This window comes from Talpa europaea, assembly GCF_964194135.1.
Source record: "Talpa europaea genome assembly, chromosome: 2".
NCBI classification, from domain to species: Eukaryota; Metazoa; Chordata; class Mammalia; order Eulipotyphla; family Talpidae; genus Talpa; species Talpa europaea.
The window spans coordinates 80,499,752-80,513,159 of NC_140068.1; the positions used below are offsets into that span (position 1 = coordinate 80,499,752).

Here is a 13,408-nt window from a genome sequence, read left to right on the forward strand (position 1 = left end):
TTTGGGGAATATTTACTCGGCCAAAGTACTTATGCAATTTTTTTTTTTGCTTTGTCATTGTGTATCTATTAAGTAACCAAAGTCTATTGCTTTGATAATTCTGTTTAAACACCAGTAACCACGTAGGAATTAATAATCAGGTTTTTTTTTTTTTACTTTACTAATGTTATCTAATTATACTATTACTCTATGCTGCTATATTGTAAAACAGTTGTAAAACGGCAAGTCCTATAAGAAACAGGTGTGGCTTTTGAGATACCTAACTATACCCTGTCGAGTGGAGCATGGACTGAACTTGAGCTAGTTATGTAGAAACAAGTTCTCTGCTTCTGGGAACACACGATTTAGGGTGGGTCATAGAAACTGTGATTTCAGCAAAATGTGAAAATTAAATAATGAGGTGTAATAGTGAATCCTAGCGCAAGTCAGGGATAATTAGGCAGCCTCAAGGACAGTGCAGGGACTTTAGGAGTTAAGGATGGCTCCAGAGATAAGGGCAACAAATTCCAAAGGGGACTAATCCAAACACCCCAGGACTAAGGTAAACAGATCATTCCAAATTGAGGACAATAAAGAAAAAAGATAAGGTCTGGGGCACAGAGACTTAGTTCCAGATACAGAGACATTTAGGCAGTGAGACCACCGAGAACTAACCAATCACAAAGAAACTGGTGGAGCTTTAGAATAATTTAGGGAAAGAAGGTGTATATTCCCTGAGACACGACTCTACTTCGGCTTCCTTGCCCCTCCCTGGCCTGGTTCCATGGCCTGGGAGTCCCACTTTATTTCTGTTCCTTTTCTCAAGAAACTTTTTCTTTCTCTAAATAAATCTGCCTCTTCTCTGTTGCTTGCCTAAGTGTCTGCGAAGTTCCTGCTGCGGCTTTGTGAGACACCAACCCGTGGTGGTCTAGTGGCTGGGGCTCAGCGCTGCCCCTGCAGCCTGGGATTCATTCCTGGCTGGGAGACTAGGCTTGAAAACCTGCAATTCCAGTATCAATAGGAAGAAGAAATGGGTCTGAATGTCAGAAGATCTAATGCAGACATTATCAATAATTAGCTAGCTGGTAAATTGCTTTCTCTGGGTTGCAACATATTCATTATGCACCTGAAACTCCTAAAAGGTCTTGCCTACTTCTTAGATGCCTTCTAGCTCTATATCTTGCGAAGTCAGAGGAGAGACAGCATGATATACTAGTGGAGCATAGAGTTAGATTTAGAAGGCACATGAAGTCCCTAAGAAGGATGCAACATAATAAGAATCAGTCATGCGCTGGAATAATCACCAACATAAAAAGAATAAAGGTCTTACTTAGGAAAGTCTCAGACTCTCAGTGAGGCCAAGTGACAAGTCACAGTGGTAGGGCAGCTTCCAGGGCAAAGCAGAGTTCACAGGAAAAAATTAAAACTGGCCCATGGGAGAAGATGTTCAAATAGTAATCAAGTGTAAGTACTTTCTAAGATGCTGTGAACAGGTTTCAGACAAACACAAGGAGCACCCCTAATGTAGAGGTGGGGCGCAGACATCTAGGGGCTGGGCGAGTCATGGCCTGGACATTGCTGTCCTGGAGGCAGAAGCCCACCTTGCAAGAGGGGCAGCTGACTCAGTTTCCCAGCCTGGCAGCCTTCCCACTTTGCTCTCACTTGTGTGGCTAAGATGATCATGGTAGTTGGGTCTAAGCCAATAAAAAGAAGTCACTTCAGGGTCCTTTGTGAACTGTCAGTTGTTGCCAGTCCTGCTTTTGCTGACTAAACTTCAACCCGCTTAGGGTCTCTGTCTCCTCTCATCTATGTGCTGAGGTCTCCAGCAGCTCAGAATAGAACAGTGGTTCTTGGCCAAGGGTGACTTTGCCTGTGGTGTTCTATTGTTATGGTGAAGGGTGGGGGTGCTCTGGTTCTGCTATGTAGTGAGTAAAAGCCAGGGATTCTATTAATAAATGTCCTCCATCAATTAATATCATAGTTAATTGACATCATAGTTAATGGTGAAATCTGAATGCTTTCCCCTAAAACCTGAAATGTCTATGCTAACATCTTCTATTGAACATTGTACTGGAGATTTAGCCAGTACAATAAGACAAGAGAAATAAACATAATTCATAACAATTGGAAAAAAAAATAAATGTCCTCCAGAGCCCATACTACATCCCACAGCAAAGATTTACCCAGCTGCAAATGGCAGGACTGTCAAGAAACCTTAGGACACAATAATTAATAACTGTTAGAATTCTTTGGCTGGTCCTAATCAAATGTATTTCATACATTTTACAACAACATGGAATATACACTCCCACATATGTACAGGCACATACAACATAAATGTAACTAAAATTAAAGTTTTGCCAGAAATATTTACCTTACTCCATGTGATGTACTCTGATATTTACTATTATGTTGCAATTGAAAAATGCCATTCAGGGCCTCCCTGGTGGCGCAGCGGTTGAGCGCTGGCTTGCGAGGCAGCCCGCAGCCTCTGTAGCGCCTGTTCGATTCCCAGCCACTGGGCGAGGGTCCCACATGGCGTGCAGACCTCTCTTGCTGCCCGCTGCTCCCCTCAGCAGTGTACTTCGTCAGTCTGCCTGCTCTGCTCTCCCCACTGGCTCTGGTGAATTGTCTCACCCTCTGACTATACTCAGTGCTTGTATAAATAAATAAATAAATAAATCTTTAAAAAAAAAAAAGAAAGAAAAGTGCCATTCAGAACCCATTGTCTTGATCTCACAACACAGCGGGATCCCAATCCATAGTTTATAGAACACTGTATGAAGAAGCTCTAAGTACTTGGTGTCAAATAAGTGTATTTGAATTCTAGGTTCACCATTTATGTTAGGCCAATTGCTTTAACCTCGACCAACATCAAAATTCCCAACTATAAACAGAATAAGAGTAGAATCTATCTCAAGTAATTTTTATGAAAATAAAGTGAGGGTTAAAAGTCAGGTAATATCCATTATGGAGTAGGCACTAAAAACACGTTTCCATGTGCTATATGGTGAGTGCACAGACATCCCTTATTCTCCATTGTAGAACAAAATTTACCCAGAAGAGGAAAAAATAGAGAATTTCAATAGAAAAAAAGGGAACAAACACATGCTTATGTGGAGAGAATTTAGAAGGTTTTGGAAACAGGCAAGGCAGTCAGCTCCAGCTAATGCTTTTGCACAAGTGCAGCAAATGGGGCTGAAGACTGGCTCCTCCCTCCTCTTACCTGTCAATGAAATCCTCTACCTTCAAGGGCCCCCAGGAGCTTCCAGGTCCTTCACCTGTGTGGCAGCCATGCTTCTCTATCTTCATGGAGTGAGTATAAGTGGCAAGCAAAGAGTGGTGTAAGGCAATTTTGTGATGCTGGCCACTGCAGGTGAGACTGTGATCACAGAGGACCTTCGTGAGACTCCTTCTGCTCTGCCATGAAGAAGGCAGATAACACGCCTTGTGTTTGAATGCGCATGATAATATTTGCATCTGTGATCTCATTTGTTCAGGTTTAGAGAAACTGAGAGACAGCCATCATGGCGGGGAAGCCCAAGCTTCACTACTTCAACGGACGAGGCAGAATGGAGTGCATCCGGTGGCTCCTGGCTGCAGCTGGAGTGGAGGTAGGTTCTGAGTGAGGTCACTTAAGTTAGATCCTGTTTTGCCTTAAATAAAAAATACCCATATAGAAATAAATGTACTTTTTCACCAAATGAAAATTTATGTAATTATGCCCAGAGAAGAGTTCAAGAACAATTAACTATATAAAAAGGAAGCAAAAGAAACAACCAATAATCATAATGCATGGACCTTAATAGGATTTGGATCTCAACAAATTATAAATATCATTCATGACACACAAAATAATTAGAAACTTGATTGAATATGAGATAATTATTGTTAATTTTTAGGTATGATTTTAGGTGTATTTTGGTAGTTATTTTCAACATAATTCTCATGTGTTAGAAATATACATGAACTATTTAGGGGTGAAATAATAAGAATTGGGCCTCCCTGGTGGCGCAGCGGTTGAGCGCTGGGCTGCAAAGCTGCCTGCAGCCTCTGCAGCGCCGGTTCGATCCCTGGCTGCTCCCCGGCCACCAGAGGAGGGTCCCACATGGCGCGCAGACCTCTCCTGCCGCCTGCTGCTCCCCTCAGCAGTGTACTTCGGTCCTTCTGCCTGTTCTGCTCCCTGCTCTGGCTCTGGTGAATTCTCTCACCCTCCCGCGCTTCTGACTGTACCCAGTGCTTGTATAAATAAATAAATGAACAAACAAACAAACAAACAAACAAATAAATAAATAAATAAAATCTTAAAAAAAAAAGAAATAAGAATTTACTTCAATTTAGTAAGAAAAGAAGAGTGGGTAGGTATGTTGATGGCCTAAGCAATTGGCTTTAGTTGGTAATTCTCTTAAAATTGGGTGAAGAGTATAAAAAAGATCATTATGACTTTATACCTGCTAAAAACGTCCATTAAAGAGGATAAACATATATAATATTAGAACATAAAGGTATATGCAACTAGAAATATTGGGAGGAATAAATTGTAACAAGCTGCCAGTTAAAAGTACAATACATCCACTCAGCAACGGTTTTGTTGAGTAGCTCTAAGTGCTAGGTTCTGTGCTACGTCCTGCAGATACATGGATGAACAAGACAGACATGTTCCTCCCCTCAGGTAGCTTACTTGTAGAGAAGATGCATACAAGTAATTCAAAGGAGTAGTGGAGGCCCCTAGGAAGATATCCAAGCATTTTAATGTAAAAACAGCTAGGTCTCTGTTGAGTGCTGCCCTTTAGAGGTATCACTGAGAAAGACTTCCCAGTCTAGATAGAGGGCTCTCTCTGGAGGGCTCTAGATAGATAGAGGAGTCCAGAACTCTGAGAGTTTTCCTGGGAAGAGTCATGGAAAACTTAGAAGATCTTATTCCCCAAGTGAGAGCAGCAAACGTGGGTTTCAGGTGAGGCAGCATCCTGCAAAGGTTACTAATAGTCTTCTCCCATCAATTTCATAACCAATTGTTTACCTAAACCTTGCAATTACACTTTCTAAGTGCTTCATGGACTTTAGCCATGAAGAAACAAGTACACAAAAAATACAAATATAGCATGTCATTCCAGATTGTATCCTCTTTTTTAAAAAAGATTTATTTTATTTATGCATACAAGAACTGGAATATAGGCCAGAGGTGTGGGGGGAGATGATTAGCGAGAGACAGAGTGGGGAGCCGAACAGGTGGGGTCTACTGAAATACACTGCTGAGGGGAGCAGCAGGGAAGACAGGAGAGGTCTGCTGCACCATGTGGGTGAGCTTCCTGGCTGGGGATTGAACTCATGCAGCAGTGGCTGGTGATAGCTTGAGACTTTAATCCCATGCCACCAGGGAAGCCCAGATTGTTCCCTCTTATTAGCCAATAACCTATTTTCACTGTAGTCAGACTTCAGATTTAGGGTTCAGGGATGTGTTCAGAGGCTATGGTCAGGATGAGGTTAGCACAGGTGGGTGAAGTTGAGGTGATGGAGAAAGCATCTCAGGCTTCCTCTTGTGCATCACAGTTTCACCGAAGACAGTAGTTGGCCAAGGAATTACCAGAGGTCCTTGGTGAGAAATTCTATTTCTTTTTTTTTTTTTTAAAGATTTATTTATTTATTTATACAAGCACTGGGTACAATCAGAAGCGCGGGAGGGTGAGAGAATTCACCAGAGCCAGAGTGGGGAACAGAACAGGCCAGACTGACGAAATACACTGTTGAGGGGAGCAGCGGGTGCAGCAGGAGAAGTCTGCGCGCCATGTGGGACCCTCGCTGGCGGCCGGGGATAGAACCAGTGCTGCAGAGGCTGCGGGCAGCTTCGCAGCCCAGCGCTCAACCGCTGTGCCACCAGGGGAGGCCCGAGAAATTCTATTTCTTTGTGTCAAAGGCTGATCCTCACATCTTATTGATCTCTATTAGCCTGACAAGATCACGCTTGCCAACTCCATTTCACCTCGGCCACCCTGCCACTTTGTAATTTCTACACACATATCACTATCTATATTCTAACCCTATAGGATCATATATGCACATACTTACACCAAGCAGGTAAGAAATAGAATAATTCCCATTTTTCCCATAAAGACTCTTTTAGAAATATAAAATGGAATGGAGTGATGTAATTTATATAAGAGGCACCCTGGGGGCCTCCCCGGTGGCGCAGCGGTTGAGCGCTGGGTTGCGAAGCTGCCCGCAGCCTCTGCGGTGCCGGTTCGATCCCCGGCTGCTCCCCGGCCACTGGAGGAGGGTCCCACATGGTGCGCAGATCTCTCCTGCCGCCCGCTGCTCCCCTCAGCAGTGTACTTCGGTCCTTCTGCCTGCTCTGCTCCCTGCTCTGGCTCTGGTGAATTCTCTCACCCTCCCGCGCTTCTGACTGTACCCAGTGCATGTATAAACAAAACAAACAAACAAATAAAATAAATAAATAAATAAAGCGTGCCTGTATAAAAAAAAATAATAAAAAAAAAAGAGGCACCCTGGTAGCAGTATGTTAGCTGGTCACTGGCACCATGGTGTACCCCATGCTAGGGGACACACACTTGTCCTGTCCTGGAGGACAGACCTTCCTGAGATATTAGAATTACATAACTAGAAGAACTTCCCAATCCCCTCTTCCAGTGATACTCCCTCCCATTCAAGTCCCAATTAACAATAAGTAGAAATATTGTGGAGGTGAACTGAACCTGCAAGAACAAGCAGTCACTTGTGCAACGCATGCTGTTTTCTTAATGGGTCTAATCTAAGCATCTCAATAGCCATGCTGTGTTATTCTGTGTACCCTGCCAAGTTCAGAAGTCTTATCTTCATATCAGGTATCGGATGGGGACATTCAAATTCTACAGTGTTATGTAATGAAATAACATTTACTGTGTCTGCTTTGCAGTTTGAAGAAAAATTTATACAATCTCCAGAAGACCTGCAAAAGTTAAAAAGTGGTAAGAACATGTACATAAATTGCTCTTATGAGAATATCTAGAAGAAGTTGTAAATTGAGGTTTTAACACCAGGCATTGCCTTTATGGGTATAGGCTGGTAGTTAGGGGTGATAGACAGGAGAAAGGGCTCAAAACTTAAGGGTGGGGCTCCTGAAACAGGTCTTACAGTTCACCCAGAAGTGAAATAAACTAGAACTCCTTGATTATTTGCTAAAAGATCTTCCCTAGAGTATTGGGTGCTGTCCTCTCTTCCATGTTCCTCCTTCTCTGCACCATGAGTGAGCTGTATGAGTCCCAGGATCCCAGACACAGTCAAATACAGTCAAACACAGTCAAACACATGCATTAGAGTGAAAAACAGGACACAGACCCAGGCACGTACTTGAGCTCTTTTCTCTTACACGCTCTTGCAAGGTAATAATATCTGAGCAATGCTGAAGACTTTGAATAGTAGGGAGAGAGTCCCGTATATAGACATCTCCCTCAAAACCTGCCTTACACGAGACGATTCTCTGACACTTGCTCTGGGAATTGGACATTTGAAAGGGCATCTGGATGGTTGCCCTGTTGTAGCCTCTCCAATTTCTAAAATATGCACGGAGATAAATTACCACAAAATTACAAAGGACTAACCAAATCAAAAGACAAATGAAATAATTGAGTGAAAAGTAAATGGTATATTAATAAGAAAAAGAAAGACTATAGGAAGATAAAAACAAACGTATCTAATTAAAGCATTACCAGGCAATTTAGTTTCATTATAGCTTCATTATATCCATAATTTTCATTCTAACATAATGTGATCCATAAACATTTCATGCTATTTTTTGTCTGTTTTTTTTTTTTTGAAAGATGGGAGTTTGTTGTTCCAGCAAGTACCAATGGTTGAAATTGATGGGATGAAGCTGATCCAGACCAGAGCCATTCTCAACTACATTGCCACCAAGTACAATCTCTATGGGAAAGACATAAAGGAGAGAGCCCTGTACGGTATTTTTTTAGTTACTTCATCAATGATTAATAGGGACAGTTTAGGCCCTTTCTCAAGTGAGCATGACCATGGTAATGAGCATGACCATGGCAGCAAGCAATACAGAACTTAGAGAGAGAGAGAGAGAGTGAGGTCCTATAAAGCAGAGAGCTCTGAGGATGAGGGATTCCACCAGGTATTTCAGGCATGTAGTCCATGATGCAGTCCACAGATATAGCAAATGATAGAGGTTTCTAAAGACCGATGAATTGTGCAGTCAGGAAGATGGACAAATCACACCCTAGATGCGCGGGCCTTCAGAAGCTGGACTCTAGCCACTAGCTAGAGACAAGAGAGAAAGCATCTGAGTATCTGGAGAAGGACTGGAAGAAAAAAACCCCAAAGAGCTGATTCTCAAATGCTAGTAATTTCATAATAATGACCAGACATAACTTAATAGCCAGTTATATACTCTGTCTACTTGAAATGGCTTAGTAAAGTCTGAAATTCAAGAGACTGGGGTTACATTGAGCATTTTGATAAAAGATTGAAGCAGCTAGATTTTCTCAATACAACTATATCTTGGGGTCTCCTCCTTATTAAAAAGGAACCACAAGATTGAAATTTAAGAATATTAAATTAAAGAATATTGGCGGTTAATCCAAAAGTTAAGCATGAGTATGACTTAATTGTCCACTATTAGGTATACACTCAAAAGATTAAAAAAATGCATCCACGCTAAAACTTGTACACCAATATCCATAACAGCATTTCTCATAATACTCAATAAGCTGAAACAGAAACATTCCATAACTGATAACGGATAAAAAAAGGGTGTTATAGTCATACACTGGAATATTATCTGCCCACAAAAAGGAATGAAGTAGTGGTGCATGCTACCACATGGGTGAACTATGAAATATTTTGCTAAACAAGAGAAAACAGACAGAAAGACCACATGATTCCAATTATATGAACTTTCCAGTCAAACCCACACATACAAAGAGTAGTTGGGCGGTTACTTGGGGCTGGAGTGGGGAGCAAATGTGGAGTGGCATTCAAGGCCACAGGATTTGTTTTGGACATGATAAAATGTTCTGGAATTGGAATATGGTGGTGGTTTCAGAATGTACTAAAAACTACTGAATAGTACATTTTAAAAGGTGACAATTAAGGTATGTAAACATACTTCAATAAAGCTGGTATTTTTACAAGTATGTAGAAAATACACTTTGGAACAAAAGAGAAATGGCCTCCATGATATGCGCTGGTTAAAACTATTTAAAGAATTGCTCCGTTTCAGAGGGTATTTTAGGTTGACTCGAGAAATACCGATGAAGTCAAAGTTGGGTAACAATATGTAGAGAAATGTGGCTCCATGTCCTATAGAAATAATGGAAAGAATTCCACCATGGGGCATCTAAATGGACCCGGCTGGTGTGACACGATGAGAGAGGGAGGTACAGGGCAGTGGCTCTGCAGGACTCCCTCTGAAGATTATTCAACAGCAGGTCTTTAGACATAGGAGCCCCACAAGTGTGTGCACAGAACCAACCGCAGCAGAGCAGGCAACCCGAAGCACAGTATCACCAGTGACTTGCAGGATTCCAGCCACGTCTCTTATGTCTGTGATTCCGCACAGGTCACCATGCGTGTATAACCAAACTTTCAGAACATGTCTACCTCGGCAACTTGTTTTAGAGAGAAATGTAATTTGTAAAACAAATAAATAAATAAATAACATCTGGCTTCTAAAAATGCGCCCAGTGGAGGTGAATTATTTTGCCACCTCCTGAGGCCTCATTCTTTTACCTGTTTAATTTATAAAGTCAGACACAGGGGACATTCGACAATTTGGTCATTTTCTTCCTTCAGGATTGACATGTATGGCGAAGGTGTGGCTGATTTGAGTGAAATGATTATGACTCTTCCACTGTGCCCACCTGATCAAAAGGATGCCAAGATGGCCCTGATAAGAGAGAGAACAACAAACCGCTACCTGCCTGCCTTTGAGAAGGTAAGTGGGCTGTTCAGTGGGTGCTGACATTAGAGGAGAAAGAATAGTAGTGCCTGGGCATCCTGGGGCCCTGACCACTTCCACTGAATCTTCTGGACCCTAATTAATGCAGCAGCTGAGTCTCAAGGCATTTTATAAAAATTGAGCATGAAGACAGGTTGCTTCTGGTTTTGCCAACATATACTTTTCAGCAAGATTTCAACTTCCTAGGACCCAGAGTATGTGGAGATTGAGGAACTATGTTCATGGGAAACAGTGGGAAGAACTGCTGGTATTGGCACCCAAGTGGGCCCGGGCGGTGTGACAGGTGGAGGTGGGGTGGTTTCTCCCTTGGGTAGGAATTCCTGGACAATGTCAGAGCTTGGGCTGGGCAAGGCTCTGAGAGCCACAAGAGATTGGAGCAGCTCCCACAGGGCTGCATGTGGGGTGTTCTGCAAGAGGGGTAGGGTCCACCTATGATCAGAAAATATTCAGGCAACATGGGCAGGAAGCCTGAGGCCTGCTCCCATCAGGAGAATATGGCGGCGTTTCAGAGATGGATGCCGTGTGTCTGACAGAAGTGGGGGCAGTGGGGTGGAGAGAAAGAGATGTAGAAGGATAAAGAAAATCTACAGATTTGGGCATGTCAGAATTTATCGGAAAGCCAAGTAAACTAAGGAAGTACCACCTTTATGTATATAGAATATATTTTAGTTGTTTTTCTCTTTGAAGTTAACAGAAGTTTTCAAGATCAAAACTTCCTGCAATCATGTAAATTAAAAAATATGAACCAAAAAAGTGCAGGAGTCTTACCTGTAAGTGAAAGTAATAACACTGCCATTCCTTTCTTATCAAGCATTAGATAATTTCATTTACTCAACAAATTCTAATTTATTGCACTTTGTCAGTTCCTATTTAAGGAGGGAAGAATTAAATCCTAATGAGAAAATACAATCTGCTGGCCTTTGTGGGGTGAGAGTTTAGACAAATCCCCTTGACAAGCTCTTCATTCATTGTACTTAATTCATCTATATTTTGAAGTCAAAAGCCCCATGATAATATAAATGAAAAATATACTCTAATATAGGTTTTGATGTTATTATCTTTACTAATAGTTACTCAGACATCTTTATGCCCACATAATCTGAAAGGGATTTACCAAAATGTTATTGTTGGTGCCATGAGTGTATTTTCTTTCTATGACTCCCATGTTGACTGAATATTTTAATGCCAAATATTTTCCCAATGTTTTGATAGGAAAATCAGAGGTCAATAAAAGTTGAAAGAAATAATACAGTGAACATTGACCTACCCGACATGTGGATACCAAAATCAACCTTCTATTTTGTTTATCATATCTCATTTCTCAATCCCTCTCTCTAGCAATCAAACTGTTTTTTAATATAATACAAAGCAAGTTGCAGACATCAGTTGCATCAGTGGCAGCTTTGGTTAATAGGTGCCATAGTGAAAAGGAAATGAAAGTTTGGGCTATACCTGAGGACAAAGAACCAGCACTCCTGCCTGTGTCTCACTGGTCAGTTGGTGAAAAGGTCTCAGGCTCCACCCCCACCTAGTGGGCAGGGATTCGGGACTGTCGGCCAGGAGATACCAGGTGAGGAGCAGCCCCCTGTCCTGAGTTCATGACCTGATTCCTCACATTGCCCAGGTGTTGAAGAGCCACGGACAAGACTACCTGGTTGGCAACAAGCTGAGCAGGGTTGACATTCACCTGGTTGAACTTCTCTACTACCTGGAAGAGTTTGACTCCAGTCTTCTGGCCAACTTCCCTCTGCTGAAGGTGATGCCCCCACAGTCCTCAGAGGGGAAGGTCTACATCTCCCATCTTGGGATCTCAGATTTGGACTCTTGGCCTGGTGACCAAACTCCCCGGTATTGTCCCGGCCTTCACTCTGGCCCAGGCTTCCAAGTCTGCTCTCAGTCCCTGATCTGAGGCATGAAAAGAATTGTGTTTTGTGAGGAAATTGGAGATGGATGCTTCCCCAAGGAGAGTGACTGAGGTTTTCTAAGAAGGGCCCAGGCTCAGCCTCTCTCTCCCAGGTCCTGTTCCAAGAGGGTTTCTGTCCTGGTTCCTCTGGGGTCCCCTTTATTCCAAGTGTGTGCTTGTGTTTCCACCCGAGTCAGTGTGTGCAGGTCTCCTTCCCTCAGCTCCTGCTCCCCCTTTCAGATGCTGTGGTCTCTCTCACAGCGCCCCCCCCCCCCCACCTTTCTCTGTCTCTCTCTGTCTCTCAGCTCTCAGGGCTTCCCTTTATATTTTCTGTGTTTGGATCCAGCCCAGTTTTGCTGTGTCTTCATTATTCCCCTGTGGAGACTTTATCTGTGTGGAGTCTCACAGACACACTACCTGTCCTTGTATTGCATAAAAGGAAGAGTCTCAAGGTTTCCGTGCAGGGAAGGAGAGGGGGAGGATGTGAGCTGAATAGTCTGAAACAGTCTGAAACCAAGAGTCGTCTTCAGTAATGAGTATTGAGCTGGAGTTTCCCCTCTGATCTTCTTTCTCACTGGTGTCTGCTTCCCAACTCCTGGTGGTGCTGGTGGAGGGGAGGGTCTGAGAGGTCCTGGCCTGTGCTAACGATGGGCAGGGGTTGGCTTCTCGCTGAAGCTTGCTCTTGTGCATTGCAGGCCCTGAAAGCCAGAGTCAGCAGCCTCCCGAATGTGAAGAAGTTTCTGCAGCCTGGAAGTCAGAGGAAGCCTCCCGTAGATGAGAAAGCGTTAGAAGAAGCAAAGAAGATTTTCAATATTAAATAAAGCGGGCATAGTCACCCCACACACTGAGGACCAATCTTCTGAAGATTTGCAATAATGGAGAGATTTACCTACTGTAGATTCTGGCTAGTATGAAACTAATAAAGAATTCCAATGTTTTAGTGACAAATAGTAAACTTCCAATGAACATACTTAGATGTAATTCATTCTTTTTCATGAGTTTCAAATAAAAAAATCACATTTTCAATCTTTTTCTATCCTGTCTCTTGGAATTCTTTCTTGAATTTTCTAGAGCTAGCAACATACCAAAATTTTTTTTTCAAAGATTTATTTTTATTTATTTATGCATACGCAGGCCAGAGATGCGGGGGGTGAGAGGATCCACCAGAGGCAAAGCGGGGAGCAGAATAGGCAGACTGACAAAATACACTGCTGAGGGGAGCAGCAGGTGAGACAGGAGAGGTCTGCTGCACCGTATGGGTCAGCCCCTGACCGGGGATCTAGCTTGTGCTGCAGTAGCCGCCAACAGCTCCACAATGCTGAGACTCAATCCCCTGCACCACCAGGGAGGCCCCAACATACTAAATTTTTTGATACGGCATATACATTCTAGGATTTCCTTCAAAAGAATTCCATGGTAGTGGAATTCTTCAAAGGAATTCCATACTATTTCCTCCTGGTTGCTCTATCCACTTGCTGCTACAGGTTAAGCAGCAGAATGTTTAAACAATATAATATATTCTCTCCACTTTGAAGACCAGAAATCCAAAGGTG

The 13,408-nt window shown here is 42.7% G+C and overlaps 1 protein-coding gene across 1 annotated transcript; it reads left to right on the plus strand.

Moving 5' to 3' along the window:
• Positions 1-3,506: 3,506 nt before the first annotated feature.
• On the plus strand, positions 3,507-12,676 carry LOC311167454 (glutathione S-transferase A2; the record flags this gene model as incomplete). Its single annotated transcript, XM_084228475.1, has 6 exons — positions 3,507-3,593; positions 6,890-6,941; positions 7,794-7,926; positions 9,787-9,928; positions 11,577-11,708; positions 12,551-12,676. The coding sequence occupies 6 exons, from the start codon at positions 3,507-3,509 to the stop codon at positions 12,674-12,676; spliced, it is 672 nt and encodes a 223-aa protein (XP_084084601.1).
• Between the last annotated feature and the right edge of the window lie 732 nt (positions 12,677-13,408).